The 18,489-nt window shown below is 38.0% G+C and overlaps 2 protein-coding genes and 2 pseudogenes across 2 annotated transcripts; 3 read left to right on the top strand and 1 right to left on the bottom strand.

Moving 5' to 3' along the window:
- Positions 1–1,320: 1,320 nt before the first annotated feature.
- Positions 1,321–2,531, bottom strand: LOC137939520 (protein OXIDATIVE STRESS 3-like). The gene is made up of 2 exons (XM_068784805.1): positions 2,061–2,531; positions 1,321–1,919 (listed from the first exon to the last, which is right to left on the bottom strand). Exons 1-2 carry the CDS (start codon positions 2,306–2,308, stop codon positions 1,601–1,603), a joined length of 567 nt encoding a protein of 188 aa, XP_068640906.1. The 5' UTR covers positions 2,309–2,531; the 3' UTR covers positions 1,321–1,600.
- Positions 2,532–4,198: 1,667 nt separating this feature from the next.
- Positions 4,199–10,031, top strand: LOC137938190 (polyamine oxidase 5-like). The gene is made up of 10 exons (XM_068783183.1): positions 4,199–4,642; positions 5,382–5,497; positions 6,790–6,878; positions 6,979–7,092; positions 7,193–7,280; positions 7,365–7,450; positions 7,541–7,643; positions 7,997–8,094; positions 8,868–9,297; positions 9,599–10,031. Exons 1-10 carry the CDS (start codon positions 4,603–4,605, stop codon positions 9,908–9,910), a joined length of 1,476 nt encoding a protein of 491 aa, XP_068639284.1. The 5' UTR covers positions 4,199–4,602; the 3' UTR covers positions 9,911–10,031.
- A 552-nt stretch (positions 10,032–10,583) lies between these two features.
- On the top strand, positions 10,584–14,290 carry LOC137938191 (lignin-forming anionic peroxidase-like; annotated as a pseudogene).
- Positions 14,291–15,713: 1,423 nt separating this feature from the next.
- LOC137939373 (lignin-forming anionic peroxidase-like) lies at positions 15,714–18,422 on the top strand (annotated as a pseudogene).
- Positions 18,423–18,489: the final 67 nt, after the last annotated feature.

The raw sequence follows: 18,489 nt of genomic DNA on the forward strand, positions 1-18,489 counted from the left end.
AAGGGCAGGAAGGTGGCTCCTGATAAAGCTACACTAGTATCATCGGTGCCTTTAGCAGGGCAAGGGAGTTTGAGGAGTGTATGAGGTTCTACAGGGAGATCAGGCTAGATGGGGACCGGATTGATCTGACCATGGGGGGGATTATGGTGAATGTGTTTTCCAAGAGTAGTAGGATCGATGAACTGATTAAGCTTCTTCTGGAGACGAAAGCTGACGGGACAAGGCCGGATGGGAGGTCGTACAGGTCGGCCATCAATTGTCTGAGAGACACGGGCTTCAGGTTCATGTTAACTGGTTTCAGGATATATAAGAAAGGGCCCGCTGGATTTGAAGAAACATTTCTGCACCCAGAGTAGTTCAATGAACACAGACCAGTGACAGCTAGAAGGAGAAGAAGGAGAAAAACAAGAACAAGAACAAGAACAAGAACAAGAACAAGAACAAGAGAACCATGGACACCGCTTGAAGCTGGATCTGGGTGAAGGCTGACATTGAAACTACACAGTCGAATATGAAAACTATAGAAAAATAAACCAAAAAACACCTAAATGGTTCTTGAGCACAAGCATGAGAAAATCAGTCAGAAGAATTTTTTTACTAAAATACTAATTAGAGAATAACTTATTTTTTGTCAATTCCCTAAGTTCTCACTAGATTTTTTTTACTGTTTAAGATAATTTAAAAATAAATTATATTTATTTAAATAAAAAAAGTGAAAGACACTAAAACAAATTAATCCGATCGGTTCATGTAAATAAGATTCATTTGAATGGGATAGATAGAAGTTCTCATTTTTTTTATTTTTGTAATCTCATCCTTTATTTAAAGACAGTGGAATTTTTTTAGTTTTAATACTTGAAAAAACAGAAGAATAATTTTTTATTATAATAAAATTTAATCAAATATAAGAAAAGGAATATGAACTCGTTTCATGGTGAGCATGTAAACAGGCTCTCAACTTTAGGAGAGACTGTTCTCGACTGACTCTCTTCTTTTAAACAAATCTAAAATTTTATAAAAAAATCTGGGTTTTTTTATGTATTCGAGAATCCATAAACGACAATCGCAGACATGGTATCCTTCTTTTTGCATCTGCAATCGGAGTTACCTTAGGCATGTCTTTGTGAACAGACGAAGATCAATATCTTGATCTTGTGCAACGAAACATTTCCGTGTTCTGGGAGATCGTAGCAGCTGCTTCATCCAAAATGATTTCTATAGATCAGATTTGGGTGTCAATCTTTTGAAGAACATTTGAGTTCACATGGATAAAATTTCCTTTGCTTTTTTGTTTTTTAAAAGATGAAGAGAAAAGGAAAGAACAAGGATTTCTATTAACAAAGATCATGTCGCAGAAAGAAGGATGAGTCGGAATGTTTATCGTTGTTTATCGGTACAGAAATCACCAAAATCATATAGAAACTGTAAATTCATTTGTACAATGAGAACTTTTCATCTTGTTCAGGTTACAGAGAAGACACAGATGAGGCTAAAAAAAGGGGGCCTAAGATCAGCAGTTCCTTCTTTCTCGACCGTGGCAGGGAATCCTGGTTCCTGACTACAGAGATGGAAGAGATAGGCACGGCCATTTTCTTTCATTTCAAGCGAACAAAGCCGTTTGGTTAGAAAGATTTGCGGTCCTTTGGCGAGTGATAGGAGGTTTGTTGCATAAAAACCTGTTCCTTTTTGCTCCTAGTGAGGAGCAGGAACCCTTTGAAGCCTTCTTCGAGATCGTCCTGGAGCTGGGTTTGGGGAAGAATGATTTGTGATGGCTCTCCAGTTCTCCCCCATAGCTCTTACATGATTTCAGCTTCTTCTTGTACGGATTCTCTGGTTTGGCCAGATCCTCTAAGCACCTCACGTTCGAGAGAGATGTGAAAGATTGGGACTTTCCGTTGAAGAACTTTGAGAGACCCCTCCTGAAAGATCCATGAAAGTGCTATCAGAAAAAAAAAAAAAAAAAAGACACGAAATGATCAAATGGGTACCAAAAACAGAAGAACGAAGATCTTTGGGTTTTTTTTTTCCCTCAACAAAGAACAAAAAAATCAGGAACTCACTTGAAGGGAAGCTGTTCCATGAGGGTCGACATATCATTAAGCGGTCCAGCTGCAACAACAAGCCTATCCGAGGAGGAAGACGAAGAGGCCGACGAGTTCTCATCCTCTGCAAAATCTTCCGACAAAGTGGACGATACCCCAGAATCGCAAGAAAGATCAGACCCGGAAGAGAAACAGTCCCCGTATTGCTCCTCATCTTCTTCATCCATGATCCCACGGTTGTTTCGTAGGACGAAAGAAGCCTCCATTCTCACTCCAACAACTACTCCAGTGCCCCGATACCATGCGTCTAAGTCTCAACAAGAAAAACCAAATTATACCCAGTTAACCTCCGCCTTCAATCTACCCGATATCTATACCTACCCCCTAAGAAAGTTATCTAGAAACACAGATGGCATGGAGGAACAACCCAATTATATATAAATGAAGATCAAGGGATAATCTCCTTCGTTAGAGGATTAAAAACAGGAAGAAAAGGTGAGGAAGAAGAAGAAGAAGTCATGCAGTGATAAACGGAATTAATAAAGGTTAGGATAAGCTTGGCAATTTAACGACTAATTTAGAGATTCGGTATTATCCATTTCCATCCATTTCAGCTTTCTTTGTCTGCCTCCGTACTGTGGAAAAGAGAAGAGGATAAGGCTCCACCCATGAATTCAACCACATCCTGCTCGTCTCCATTATTTTATTTGGCCTTTTTTTAAAAAAAAAACAAAACTTTTCAGGTAGGGTGGGGGAGAGGATTTGAAGAAAAAGGCTCTTTTTTATTTTTATTTTTAAATAAATAAAATTATTTTTTTTATTTTTTAAATTAAGATAAGGTTGTATTTGCTTTTTTTTAGGGTATTGAGACACTTTTTTTTCTCTTTATTACGAAAAATAATTTAGTGATATTTTAAATTTTAATTTTAAATTTAAATATTAAAATTGACTAAATTATAAAAAAATAAAAAAATTATTCATTCAATAATTGAATTAAAATTTGAATTAAGTGATCTAATGTTTAATAAAATCACAATTTATCTATAAACAAAATCTAGGCATTTGTCCAATTTAAAGCTCTTAAAATATTGAATTTTTTCTAAGTTAATAAACTTTTTTTTATATCTTAGACAAGATAAAAAAAATATATCTAATGAACATAAAATTCATATACTAATGAGGAAAAACATGATTTAATAATAAATAAAAAAATATTTTTATAATTAAAATATTAATTTAAAATATAAATTGTGTTTGTTCCCCATTACCAAACCTTCAATTAAGCCAGGTTAAATCAAAACCGACCATGCCACCAACTCAAATAGTTAGTTCAATTTGTACAATATGATTGCAACACTTACCCATATTATTTGATTGATTTTTATTTCTTCTCTTAACCTCCTAACTAATCCATAAGGTGGCTAGGTGTGGTTCGTAGGAGGAAGCCAGGTGAGAGGCTCACGAGGGATGAGACCTGGGACGCGATGGTACGACCTTTCTTCACACGTCACTCCATCCTTATCCCTCGTGTGTGGACAGTGACCGACAGGTCCAGGTATTAAGTTTAAGAGTGTGGGACCCATTAAGATTTCGGATCTATTATTGTTGGGTTTTGGTGGACATGTGGGCTCGGGTTAGCCTCCACTGAATTGATTTAATTGATTATTTATTTATTTTGTGGTTAACTGATGAGAGCAAATATTTTATTTTCAAGTTGGCCATGTGTAGGAGCCATATGGGCCATTGATGCTGACACTTAGACAATTCGTGGGACCGGGTGTGAACCAGATTGGGAGGGAGCACGGATTCGCCGGACCCCATTTCTAGTCTGTCGTGGACTCCAATTTGGCAGATTCTAACTCCTAAGTCGGCACTCGGTCGGCCTCATTCCCGATCCCCGACCACATTCCAACCTGAAGATCCAAGCCGTCCAAATTCCACCCACTATTCCCATGCATGCAAAATTCCAGCTGTCAAGAATCTTCACGAGGCGCCATCGGTAACTCGCGCATCAAAGCTCCCAATCAGTAACTTCCCGTCTGGGCCCACATACCAGAGCCAAGGTACCTTCTCCGCACGGGCGTGCGATGCCCGTCTCGTCTATTTGTGCCGGCGCCCGCTGTTCCATTTGCGTATGGTTTCGTTTTCATCAATGTGAGTTTTTTCTGCGTCGAGTCCAAGATCTGAATGGTCTGATAGATCGAAAAGATCAACACGGGAGAATTTCGAGATTGCGCAACGAATCTCACCGTTTCGTCGATCGATATATCGATCTGTCTTTTTTTTTTTTTTTCTTTTTCTGGTTTCGCTTCGTTGTCGTGGGGATCTATCGGTGTTTTTTTTTTATTTTTTATTTTTATTGTTTTCTGTTTTGGTTTCTGATCGTCTTTCTGGTTTTCACGTATGAGCTGGTTTGATAAGCTACGTTGTTCTTCGAATTCCAGCCACTTCATCGTCGGGCTTCTGATTTTTATACTTTATCATTCTTTTCAATTAATTTCGAATTTTATTATTCCTATAAAACCGTAAAAGTGTTGTGTGATCGGTTCGTGTCTGAGGAATGGAGCCTAAGGATTCTGGTTGTGCGGATTCGATGGACGGTGAGTGGAATTTGAGCTTCTTTTCTTCTCATATAATTGTGTTGCTTATCTTTTTTAACAGGAACGATATTCGCTTAATGTTGTCTGATTGGGCCGAGTTTTTTATTGTTTTCGTTGGAAGCATGATCTGATGCTGTATACTGTTGGTCATATCTGATTTAAGGTTGTGTGTAGAGATGAAATTTATGGAATATAATCCTTTCTTCCTATTTTGAAGAAAGTTTTCTGTCATTTCTTTTACAGCTTAGTCTTGGTACTTCAGTTTTTGCTTGTTCTTCGAAACTTTTGTTGTTTGGCTACACTAGGTCTTCTGAGTACCACCAAAAAATCTTATTCTTTCAGTCGAAATTTGTCATCTTTTTTATTTCTCTGCTTTCAGGGTAAGAAATACTATCAGTAGGCTTTAGTTCTCTCAAGGATTAGGAAGCTCAAGGACTAAGACAATGACTTGTTGTCCATTATTACATCTATGAGGTCTATCTTTGTGAAATGAAGGGAGATAATTAAGAACACCAAACTGAAGCGAGCAAAATGGAAAAGAAACAAAAAAAAAAAAATAGAAACCTATATTTATGTTCTGCTAAACCTGGAAAAGAAACAAGAACAATAGTTGACAACCGGTTCTGCTTGTACAACTGGCGGGAGTTATGATATTAAAAGTTATTATACAGCTGTACTGTATGTCAATAATTATTTCTCTGTTCTGGTCTTGGTTTTGAAGTGCATTTAACATACACAGGTCCTTTTCTTTCACATATTGAGATGCTACGAAGTTCACACCCTTCAGTCATAGTCGTTGGTGGAGGAATTTCTGGGATCTCAGCTGCTCGTATACTTTCAGATGCCTCCTTTAAGGTAATTTTTCTATTACAGACTTCTCTTTGCATATAGCTATAATTAAATGATCTGTGTTTACTCTCTCCAGTCCGTATAATTAAATGTTGCTCGTATGGAGAAGTTCATGTTTAGGTTACTAAGTTAAACATTTCTATTGCATATGATTTTATTTTCTTTTAGAAAGGCACAATTATATTTAAGCCCAAAATACTTTTTGGAAAAGAAAAACACCCAAAGGCAAAAGTTGCAAGGTAAAGCTAGTAAGGGTGCACTCTAACAATGAGAGGTTGAAGATTGACCCCTTCCTTTGCTAAAGAAATACAATTAGCCAATCAATGAACATGAATCTAACTAGAAACCCAATCAAGAGTAAGTTCCTCAATCATGTAAAAAATGTACTACTGATTCTTCAGGGGATCCAAGTCTTTCTTACACCAACTGATCACCACTTTAGATTCCCCTCAGCCATGAGAGAAGCACCAATTGAGGTGTAGAAAATTCTGTTTTCCTGAAGTAAAGGCATAAAGTTCAGTTAATGCAGAGTCAACACTTCTAAGAGGGTTAGCAAAAGAGGCAAGAATAGGCTTGTCATGTAACTGAAAAATTGCACCATAACTAGCTGGCCTTAGGTTACCAAGAGAGAAGCCACCTAAGTTACTAAACCCTGAGGAGGCAGGGACTAAACTATATTATCTTTTTTGCTTAGGGACACTGAGATTAGCCACAAGCTTCCAATTATTCAATGACGCCACCATGGAAACTTGTAAATTCCTTGCAAGTGCTAACCCATTGACTGATTTGAAGCGAAGGTTTCTCCTTTCCAACCATAGGCCCTATGAATATGACCAAGATATGCATGTGGCAGGATCTGCCCAATATCAGGAGGGGGATGAAAGTGCTTTGCCCAGTGAAATATTTGGAAGTCTGGAGGGGGCAATGACATAAATCCAACCTCTCTGGAGGCTCCACAAACCCCAAGAGAGGGAGCAATGGAGCAGTTGATGATCAATTGACTTACCAAGGATCTACAACTTGCAGTGGGGGCTATCGGTAACAGTACCACACTTCTGGAAAATTGAGTGTTTTTCCGTGCAAGGCACTCCAAACTAAGTAAAGGCCTGAGGAGGCACAGAAAAAACATAAAGCAAGAGGCTTCAGTGTTGGCTTACATTGATTATTTAAGCACTAAGGATTATAAACCTGGATCCTAATAGAACCCTATAAAACCTCAATGTCACTATCAAGAGTAATGTGGAGCCATTATCATATTTCTATTGTTATTTCTTTACTTCTGAGTACTACCATGGCAGGTAATTCTATTGGAATCCCGTGATAGACTTGGTGGTCGTGTGAACACTGACTACTCATTTGGTTTTCCAGTAGACATGGGAGCTTCATGGCAAGTCTTGTTTTTCTGTCATATTTCTTTCTTTTCTTCTCAGATGTGCATACTAAAGTTTGTCCCAGTTATTAAATTTGTTAATGTATTCGATATTTAGGCTTCATGGTGTTTGCAATGAAAATTCCTTGGCTCCACTTATTCGTGCTCTGGGGCTGACTATGTATCGTACTAGTGGGGACAACTCTGTCTTATATGATCATGACTTAGAGAGGTTGTTCATGACATACTGATTTCTCATAAAGCTTCTGTAAAGTTCTTGACCATTTAATAAGGTCTATCTTATTCTTATAAGATGATGTTATTTTCTTCAGTTATGCACTTTTTGATATGGATGGCCATCAAGTGCCCCAGCAGCTAGTCTTTGAAGTTGGAGACATATTCAAGAGAATTCTCAAGGAGGTATATTCATTCACCTTAAAAATCTTTAATTAATTCTTTTTCAACATTTCAGAGTACTATAAAAATGGTTATTGGGCTTTGCAGACAGAGAAAGTGAGGGATGAACATACTAAGGACATGTCTATTGTCCAAGCTATTTCAATTGTTATGGAAAGGCAACCTGATTTAAGGTCCACACAAACTCTGGTTTGAATTACAAACTTTGGTTTCTACTAAGCATACAAGCAGAACTTGTGTTTGACTTGTTTTGGGCTTTGCAGGCAAGAAGGCTTGTCTCATGAAGTACTGCAGTGGTTTATTTGTAGAATGGAAGCCTGGTTTGCTGCTGATGCAGATATGATATCTTTGAAAAGCTGGGATCAGGTAATAATTTTTCTAAGTATTCAGATTAGTATTTTATTGTTATTTTTTTTTTTGAAGAACAATGAAAAGGAGATTATAGTAAAGGAGAGGAGAGTACCATGGAGGCCAATTTGGCCAAGTAAAAAAATGCAAGCTAAGTGCTTGGAGTATAAGAATGTAGTCTTCTGTTCTTTATTAAATTCCTATCTGATATTTTAAATCACTGGCTCTTTTTTGTCTTATGGTTCTCTGAGTTCTGTTTAATTCCTGTTCATGTTAAAATGGCGAACAATTGTACAACTCTTAACTTGATGATAGTTCCAGTAGAATGAAGAGATTATAAGACTGATCCCCACATGATGCTTGTGAAACAGGAGCCTGTTCTTTCAGGTGGCCATGGTTTAATGGTAGAAGGTTACCATCCAGTCATAAAAGCTCTTTCAAAGGATCTTGACATACGCCTGAACCACAGGTATTCTTGCACTGAGTTGACCTTTCCTATGTTATTGGATGTGTTGTAAGTTTAACAATGATACCTTCCTTGGATAAGCTAATTGTTAGAGATATAGAGAAAGTGTAATTGTTCAAGAATTATGGTGACTGTAAGGATTTATCTAATTATGGATGTCTATTTTATAATCAATTTATTGGTTGATAGAATTCAGAATGTTAGTGTGGTTCTTATTCAGCATGAGTTTCCTAGTCAAATTTTCTTATATTTAGAAAGCCAAAGTATGTAAGATTTGGAGTCCTGTTTATTTTCTGTTTTGAAGTGTTGTAGCTTTCCTCATTGCTCTCAAACTACTACAAATTAAGGAGTTGGTCTTTTAACAAACACTGAGACTACTCTCTTTTCTTTTCTCTCACTTTCTCCTCCGTCTTTTTCTTGTGTTTCTCTCTTATGTTTTCCATGTCTTCGGCTAGAAGGTCCGTTTAAGCCAGGATGTACAAGGGAGTGTAGGCAAATAAGAAGTCTCCCAATCTATAGTTGTTTGAACCAAGAGTTATAGTGTATGAGAAAGTAATCCCACAAAGGTTCGAACTTGATGAAATCTTATACTTATTGGTTGAAAAAAAAGTTAAGTGTGGCTAGTCATTTTGGGATGGGCTTAGATCCAATTTAACATGTTACGTAAAAAAAAAACTGTGTCAACATTTTATGGTTTTTTGCACGGATGTTTCTGTTTCATGTCTTTCCACAAACTCTTAGACTAATGCTACATATTTCAATTCTAATATTTCTAGGGTCAAGAAAATTGTTCAGTGGTATAATAGAGTCATCATCACTATTGAAGATGGGACTGATTTTATTGCTGATGCTGCCATAGTAACGGTACCTATAGGGGTTCTTAAAGCAAAGCTGATCAAGTTTGAGCCTGAGTTACCTCAGTGGAAGGTTGCTGCGATAACTGAAATGGGTGTGGGCTACGAGAATAAGATTGCTCTTTGCTTCGACACAGTTTTTTGGCCAAATGTGGAATTATTAGGAATTGTGGCCCGCACATCTTATGGATGTGGTTATTTTCTCAATCTTCACAAAGCAACAGGCCACCCTGTCCTTGTTTATATGGCTGCTGGAAGGTTCGCATATGATATGGAGAAGTTGTCTGATGAGGCGGCAGCTAGCTTCGCTATGTTGCAACTCAAGAAAATGTTTCCCGGTGCTACAGAACCTGTAAGCCTACTTTTTTGTTTTCACTTACCTATGTTTTGTTAGTATTTTCTTGCGCACATAAATTGTGGTTAAAAATCACAATTACAAGCATGCTGGACCGTTCTTTGGCTTGATGGTGTGGAAGGTACTAGCATGACAGATCCCATTTGTGATTGTATCACCTGCCCTGTATCTATGCTTGGCTGTACTCCACTATAAAGTTTATTTTCCTGATAAAATCCTCAAGAAGTCCAAAAAAAATCCCTGAACGACACATCCTGCACACATGACCTATTGATCATTACTTTGCCCTGTTATGCAGGTCAAATATTTGATTTCTCGTTGGGGGACAGACCCAGATGCGCTTGGTTCGTACACCTACGATTTAGTTGGAATGCCCGCAGATTTATATGAGAAGCTTAGGATGCCTGTTGGTAATCTTTTCTTTGGAGGGGAGGCTGTAAGCACAGATCATGCAGGATCTGTGCATGGAGCTTACTCTGCTGGAATTCTTGCTGCACAAGATTGCACGAAATGCTTATCACAAAGAAATGGCATTTTGGATCTCGTCCACCTTGTCTCCAGACAAGAACTGGACGTGATGAGATTCCCGCTTCGCATCTCTAGAATGTAACTGGCAGTTTGGTAAAAATCAACAAACCCTCTTAAACTGCAGATCATTTGAGTTATTTGAAAATTTAATTACTCTGTACTTCGATAATTGAACTAGATATATACTGGATCATTTGATGCGTTCCGCAACTTTCAATCTGGATGAGAAAACGTACAGGGCAAGATGCACGTATTTAAAGTAGATGTTTTTTGCAGAGTATTCTTGCTCATACGGTTCACCGGAGAGTCACCGGAGCTTGTGTTATTTCCCCAGTTCAATCTCTGGATCAGAAACTGAATTAAGTTTCTCTTCTTTCTCCTGCTGCTCCAACGTGTCATACAACGGAGCATTTCGGGTTTCTGGCAACCAGAATGTAAAGACCCCACTGAAAATGGCAAGGATCCCAAATAGAACAAATGAAATCCAAGGGCTTAACCGTCCTAAAACCACCAGATGCGGCGAAATGGCTGCCCCCAGCATCTGTGCCTGTTGAAGCATCGAGAATACGATGTTCCTCAAATTTGTTGGGAAGAGTTCGACGCAGTAAATATCCATGACGTCGAATGCTGTCGAAGCTGCCATGAATCCGATGGCTTCCCATGTTAATGGTGCCCAGTTACCCTTTGATTTGGATTTCTTTCCAGGGGCGAAGATAACGCAGAGAACACATGAAATTCCAGCAATATAAGCTGATATGGAGAAGAGTGACCTCCGATTTGTGAAGCTCAGCAGCACACTTCCGATGAACACTGCGGGAATCTCTATCAACGCGTTCAGACCTACTGAGTAGTAAAGATCGAAATTTAGGTTCTCTACATTAAGCTGAATACCGTAATAGACGAGCCCAATTCCAAACCCAGCAGCCATAACGTTGATCACCCTTTTTGTAGAACAACTCTTTGACCATAAGGTTTCGTTCAAATCCTCATTCTGTTTATTCTCGGAAGGGGTCGAAACAGCTAAATTTTCAGGCAGTGTCTTGCCGTTTTGCTTTGCATATGCCTTCAGTACTTCCATTGCTTCACCTGATTTTCCTTTTAGTGCAAGCCATCGTGGGGTTTCTGAGATGAAAGGGATGATCAGAAGAGAATAGACGAGTGGGAGAAGAGAGATGAGTTTGTACAGAGTTCTCCACGAGTGTCTGGTAGGGTAAGCCATTAAAGGGAGGGAGAGGAAGCCAATTGTGAAGAAGAAGAATCCACTGTGTCCAACCTGTCCTCTTTTTTTCCATCCAACGGCTTCTGTTGTTAGGACAAGGCAGCAGATTCCAATGCCTGACCGGGCAAATCCGTTCGAGAAGCGGCGGAGAGCGTAGACCCATATGTTGGGTGCAAGAGATGTTAGATAAGCAGTGATGGAGGTTAGAAGACATGAGAAAAGAATCGTCTTCTTCCTTCCTAAATACAGGTCAGCCAGGCGGCCATGAAGTGCAGATCCTGCAACGCAGATCAAGTTGTTTCCCTTTTGAGTGCAAGAAATCTCATGAACTATCGTATGGACAGAGTTAAGCCGAAACAGAAGACGTACCGAAAATTGAACCGATGAAGAAGAGGGACGCAGGAATGCCAGCCCTGAACTTGTAGTCACAGATGAGGTTCCATTCAGCTATGGTAGAGCTCTCTTTCCCTCCGACCCATTCCCAGCTCTCTGGATTGAGTTCACAAAATGATTTGCCGGAGGAGCAAGATGAGTCCAGACACCTCCATGATGGCAGCGCGTCACTGAAAATTGTCACCAGCGTGTTCTGCGAATCGAATATCCACGCCAGTGAAACCAAGAATGCATGTAACAGTTGTGAGCACCCAAACGAACCCACGTATTCTTCTATGATTTTGTCCACAGATAACTCCACTCTACTGTATTCTCTTTCTCCTTCCTTCCTTTGCCCGACCAATCTTTCTGCCTCAGTTTCCATTTTGTTTTAGAACGAAGCTTCTCTTTGTTTGGGGGCCTTCAATCGTGACTTATATGAAGGATTTGGAAATCACACTGATCGTTAGAATGAAATATTGTGCCGATTGCATCATAATCTCACGGTCATGCAAAATCAAATTAAGGAGATGGTACACAAATATCGTACTAATGAGAGAATTTTTAGGTTGGCGATTAGGTTTATCTTAAACTCCGGCCAACAAAACAAAAAAGCTAACTTTTCGTTATTTTGGACCATTTAAAATTCTAGCATCCCCTTTTCCATATTTATCAACTCAAATTAAAGTTATGCAACAAAAGGGACCGAACATTTTGTAAAAGTGTCGGTTTTTTCACCTAAATAAGGTAATGAAACGCGTATCTATAAATAATATTTTTAAAAATTAAAATAATTTGTTCAAATAATTTTTTTAAATAAAAAAATATCTTAAATCGATAATAAAAGGTATTAAATAGGTGAGAATATGATTTTTTTTATCTTGTATTATAATAAATAAAAGGGAATGAAATATTTTATTTTTAAAAACATAAATTAATGTTTTTAAATATTTTTTAAATTTCAAAAGAACTTAAATCAATAATAAAAAGAAAATAGGACAAACATCATACTAATTAGGGAATTTCAATTTCAGGTCGGCGATTAGGTTTATCTCAAACTCTGGCTGACATAACCAAAAACTAACTTTTTTGTTATTATGTGCCCTTCAAAATTCAGGCATCTAGTTTTCCATGTTTATTAACTCAAATTAAAGGTAGGCAAGAGGAGGGAGACATCCTCCCATCTCCCTCAATGGGACAATGTTGGTGTAACTATAATGAACCAAAGAGCATTATTTAAATAAATAATTTTTTTATTAACTTAAGTAATTTTTTTAATTAAAAATATCTTCAATTGATAATAAAAAAGTGTTAAATAGATAAGAATATATTTTTTATTAATAAATATATTTTTGTTATTATAAAAAAGAAGGTAATAAAATATGTACCAACAAATAAGATTTTTTAAAAATTAAATTAAATTTTAAAAAAATATTGTATTAAATTATACCGTATCTTAAATCGATAATGTAAGGTAATAATTACATTAGAAAAATATTTTTCAATATTAAATAAATTTTTTTATTATATTAAATCTTCCTCTATAAAAGGTTACCAGTGCTCGTCTGTCCCTTCACCATCTTCTCAGCTGTCTTCTTCCGTTTTTTGCTGTTTCAGCTTTATTCTTCGCTGAAGAAAAATGGGTTTGTCTCCGTTTGGTGCCAGCTTTGCTTGTTTTGTCACTGCAGTGATATTGGTGTTGTCAAGCATGCAACGTGAAGCACAGTTGTCTGCAACTTTCTATGATAAGTCGTGCCCCAAAGCTCTGTCTACCATAAGGACTGCGATCAGGAATGCTGTCTCGAGTGAACGTCAAATGGCTGCTTCAATCATTCGTCTCCATTTCCACGATTGCTTCGTCCAGGTAATTGAGTGGCTTTCACTGGTTTAGGGAAATGTTCCAGAGTTTGATGGTTGTGGTTATGGTACTGTTTTTTTGTTCAGGGATGTGATGCTTCAGTGCTGCTTGATGCAACGTCTTCTTTCACGAGTGAGAAGAATGCGACCCAGAATTTGGATTCTATTAGAGGATTTGATGTTATTGAAGACGTGAAAAGTCAAGTGGAGGGGATTTGTTCAGGAGTTGTGTCCTGTGCGGATATCCTTGCAGTTGCAGCTCGAGATGCTTCAGTTGCAGTTAGTACTGCTATGTTTTGTTTCGTTTCAAACTTCAAGAAGGCTTCGGTTTCTGCAACGGATCAAGTTTTCCACCTTGGTCTGAGACTGATTCTTTTTCCTGATTTGAAAAACAGGTAGGTGGTTCGTCATGGATAGTGAAGCTTGGAAGAAGAGACTCCACCTCTGCAAGTGAAGATAGAGCTTTTGCCGACATTCCCAAATTCACAGACAATTTGGAAGTCTTCATCGAAACGTTCCGCAGAAAGGGTCTCAGTGAAAGAGACTTAGTTGCACTCTCAGGCATCTCTCTCTCTCTCTTTCTCCCTCCCTCCCTCTGTCCATTAACAGACTGAAAATGGACTTGCAGGTGCACACACCATTGGCTAGGCATAGTGCTCATCCTTCAGAGACAGGATTTACAATTCGACCACCATAGATGCAAGCTTTGAAAGCACCAGAAAGGATAGCTGCCCTTCAACAGGCGGAGACAGCAATTTGGCTGCTCTTGATTTAGTGACACCCAACTACTTCGACAACCATTACTTCAAGAACCTGGTTCAGAAAAAGGGCCTCCTGCAATCAGACCAAATTCTGTTCAGTGGAGGTTCCACAGACAACATCGTCACCGAGTACAGCGACAGCCCAAGAACTTTCTCCTCCGACTTTGCAGTAGCCATGGTGACGATGGGAGACATTGAACCTCTTACAGGATCAGCCGGACAGAGAAGGAAGGTCTGCAGTGCCGTCAATTAATCAGTTTATGAGATTTAACAGTCTGAATAAGTTTGGTCTCTGTTGAAGATTGATCTTGTGTTCGATCTTGAATGGATTATCCTCTAGAGTATTGATTTTTTCTAAACTGAAGCAAATGTAAAAGTTTCAATCCTACTGAATGTTCAATGACATATCCACAAGAGATCATATAATGCAATTTTCTAATTATCTTACAGATATGCTAATATGAAACCACATTACTGCTCTCTCATTTGAAGTCTTTAGTAACTGACTTCTGGCTCTCTCAGTGGGAACCTGAATCTAGTTTCCATCTGATTACTCATTTAAATGAGGATTTTATCAATAATGATGCCGTCAGTGGATCCTCCAGTGAACAACACTTGGTTCGATTGGAGCAGACCCTTCTTCTGAATGAGGTTTGTTGAAGTAGTTATTGTCGAAAGAGTAGGGTGTGACCAGATCATGAGCAAGATTAAAAAAAGCTCCGTAAGGGATAACCAGGACATCAGATGGAAGGGGAAGGAGAAGTGAGTCGTCTCTCTGCTCAAGAATGATGAAAGAAGATTTGTGTCAATAGATGGGGGAGAGATGTACCCTTTTATAGCATATTTGCTTCGATATTATTTCTCTGTTGATTTTTCTGCGAATTGGATTTGTTTCAGTCAGACCTCAGTAACGCGTTGTAATAATCAACCTAGTGAGTTGTTTACATATTCATGATTCCAAACCTCGTTTTCAGAAAACAAAAAAAAAAGTAAAAACACGAGAGATACAAACTGCAATTCAGTTCAGAGTGCTGGAAGCCTGAAACAGACTTAATCGTGTTCCATTTCCTTTGACGAACACGAATGTCAGCCATTGAAGTTCACCTTGCTGGATGCTTCTCATTTAAAATTCTGGCATCCAGTCTTCCACATTTATCGACTCAAATTAAAGTTAGGCAACAGGAGGGAGGCATCCTTCCGTCTCCCTCAATGGGAAGTGACGGTGCCTAAATAAGGTAATGAAACGTGTACCAATAGATAAAAATTTTTTAAAAATATTTTAAAATTAAAAAATATCTAAAATTGATCATATTTAACGTAAGAATATGAATTTTTAATTAATTAATGTAAATATTTATATTTTTTATTATAAAAGGAAGGTAATAAAATATGTACCACCAAATATAGATTTTTAAAAATTAAATTAAATTTTTACTAAATATTCTATTAATTAAATAATATCTTAAATCGATAAAGTAAGGTATTAATTACCTTAGAAAATATTTTTATATTTTTTATTATATTAAATAGAAAGTAATGAAATGTGTAAGATTTTTAAAACCAGAAATTAATGTTTTTAAATATTTTTTAAATTAAATAAGAATCAATAATGAAAGGAAAATGGGATAAAAAATGTACGATGATTCCACTCTTCCAGGATTGACGAGGGAATCATTATGAACAGTAAGCAAGGTGGATCTGCATTTCGATTTGGTTTTGAAAGTGAAGGCTTGAGTACTCATGCTTAGGTAAATTTTGGTTTTCGTGATCGATCATATGCCGGTAGGATTTTTCTTCAAATTAGAGAGGCGTTGGAGCGTTGCATGGCTGAATGATTAACTCTCGGCTTAATGGATTCTGTTTTTAGGAGCTGAAGTTTACTATACTGCTGCTTTCTCCATGCATGTTTCATATCAAAGTGATCTGGGTGAGACGATGACAGAAACAGAAACCCAGAAGAAATTGGATGGAGAAAACACAACGGCAAGAATAGTGGGCAATCATTTAATGATAAATCAATTGTTCCATCGTTAAAAAGACAACTAATTTCTCGATTTTCAAGCGGTATCTCGTTCGAAATTGAAACGGTTTTAAGCATTATCTTTGCAGGGGTTATGCTTCGTCTTGGTAAGGATGAAACAAGAACTATCTTATCCCAAACAAATCTTATATACAAGGGTACCGCTCTCCCCATCTCTCAACACGAATAATCTTCCACTATTAAAAATAGGCTTACAATATCAATTTCTCTCAAGTTATCTCAAACTTGAGGTTTACAAAATTATGAGAGAAAACAATTCATAATTCAAACTTATTCACAAGAATAATGAGATAACCAAATAAACAAAGGTTAGAGATCACCGGATATGGAGATTTTACCAAAAAAAAAAAAGTAAAGAAATACCAAATTTGGAGAAGCTTTGGAGAACCTTCCCTTTTCTTTTCTTTTTTTCTTTCTTTCTCCTCTCGGTTGAATTCTCACTTCCCTGCTTTTTTTTTCGTCTTCTCGTTATGTTTTTTCTATCTCGGCCAAGTCCCCCTTTTTTTTGTTTTTTTTTTCTATCTCTTTCACATGTGAGAGATTTAATGGTGGGGTTCACTCATGGGCTGGACTCCACCTACTAAAAGCAACACTCATGGGCTCTGATACCACTTATTATAGGAAGATGATAGACAATAAAACTTGTGCAATATTAACAGATCATCTCATTTGAAACATTTCTACAAACACCTAATGTGCAGAAATTGAAACCTACATAAAGTTTAGAACTCAGCCAATACCTCAAACAATCAACAACAATCAAACAACCACAATACAAAATTTACGTGGAAAAACCCTTCAGTGTGAGGGAAAAAAAACCACAGGGCAAATCCGAATAATCTTCCACTATTAAAATGAGGCTTACAATATCAATTTCTCTCAAGTTATCTCAAACTTGAGGTTTACAAAATCATGAAAGAAAATAATTCATAATTCAAGCCCATTCACAAGAATTGTGAGATAACCAAATAAACAAAGGTTAGAGATCACCGGATATGGAGATTTCACCAAAAATAAGAATGTAGAGAAAGACAACTTTGGAGAAGCTTTGGAGAACCTTTTATTTTCTTTTCTTCTTTTCTCCTCTCGGTCGAATTCTCACTTCCCCCCCTTTTGTTTTCCGTCTTGGCGTTCTGTTTTTTTTTCTCTTGGCCAAGTTTTCCCTTTTGTTTTTCTTTTTTTCTATCTCTTTCACATGTGAGAGATTTAATAGTGGGCCCACTCATAGGCACATACTAAAAGCAACAATCTCCATGAGGAGGGCTCACTGAAGATGCCAAGTCTCAGGTGGAAAAGATATGCTCTGGTGTTGTGTCTTGTGCACATGCTCTTGCAGTTCTGCCGGCGACGCTTCAGCTGCAGTAAGCTATACAAATCTTACATGATCATGATCATTATTCTTCTTCTTAAAGTCACCATTTTCAGGAAATTGACGAGTTTCTGGTCTGTTGAACCAGGTTGGTGGTCCATTGTGGTCTGTGAAGCTTGGAAGAAGGGACTCAACCGCTGCAAACCAAGCACAAGCTACAGCAAAACCTCCAGGCACACAGACTGCCTTGATGTCCTTTTCGACAGATTCGGTCAGGCATGTCTACACTCTCTCTATCTTTCTTTCTACTAGGTTCTATAATGGCTTTTCTGTAAGAAGGCTCCTTAATTATTGACTAACACAAAAACTGACGCTGATGCAGGTGCACACACCACTGGGCAAGCTCAATGCGAGTACTTCAGGAACAGAATCTACAACAACGGAAGCGACATCGATGCTGGTTTCGCCAGCACCACCAGGCGCCAGCGGGAATCTGGCTGCTCTTGATCTGGTCACACCCAAGAACCTCATTCAGAAGAAGGGTCTGCTGGCATCCGACTAAGTGTTGTTCAGCGAAGGATCCACAGACAGCATCGTCACTGAATACAGCAGAAACCCAACAACTTTCTCCTCGGTTTTGCAGCTGCAATGGTGAAGATGGGAGACATTGAACCACTTACAGGATCAGCCGGGCAAACCAGAAAGCTCTGTAGTGTTGTGAACTGAGCTGCGTGGAGAAATCACGACAAGCTTCTTGTTCAGGGTTGTCCGAGTGTGGATAATTTATATATGCTTTATTGGTTTGTTTTGGGTGCAGATTGCTTCATTGTTTTATGTAATTGTTTCATATTCTTTTCAAGCTTGAAATTTTCTTAAAATATTTGTTGAGGAGAAATTCCGTCTCTTAAAAAATCGGTTTGAGCGAAAATGGGTTTTTCCCATTAAACCCAACCCGCGAACTCCCCTATTTGACTTTCACTGAAGAGTTCTGGATTCACTAAAAAACATCAAAACTGCTCCGTTCACATCAGCCCCTGGGACCTTTCTCCTTTCTGTGACAATAAAAAACTCCACGTTTCCCGTGTGCCATTAAACAGGCTCT

The sequence above is a fragment of the Aristolochia californica genome, unplaced genomic scaffold, assembly GCF_029961685.1.
Source record: "Aristolochia californica isolate CCGP_79_NKW_82.1479 unplaced genomic scaffold, dmAriCali1.0.hap1 SCAF_8, whole genome shotgun sequence".
In the NCBI taxonomy this organism is placed as follows: domain Eukaryota; kingdom Viridiplantae; phylum Streptophyta; class Magnoliopsida; order Piperales; family Aristolochiaceae; genus Aristolochia; species Aristolochia californica.

Bases quoted from the DNA above. Each gene is read 5' to 3' on its own strand.
- LOC137938190 (XM_068783183.1), top strand. From the start codon at position 4,603: ATGGAGCCTAAGGATTCTGGTTGTGCGGATTCGATGGACG. The intron at 6,879-6,978 runs GCAAGTCTTGTT...TTCGATATTTAG, and splicing joins GTAGACATGGGAGCTTCATG to GCTTCATGGTGTTTGCAATG. The intron at 7,093-7,192 runs GTTGTTCATGAC...TATTTTCTTCAG, and splicing joins TATGATCATGACTTAGAGAG to TTATGCACTTTTTGATATGG.
- LOC137939520 (XM_068784805.1), bottom strand. From the start codon at position 2,308: ATGGAGGCTTCTTTCGTCCTACGAAACAACCGTGGGATCATGGATGAA. The intron at 1,920-2,060 runs GTGAGTTCCTGA...TGGATCTTTCAG, and splicing joins ATGGAACAGCTTCCCTTCAA to GAGGGGTCTCTCAAAGTTCT.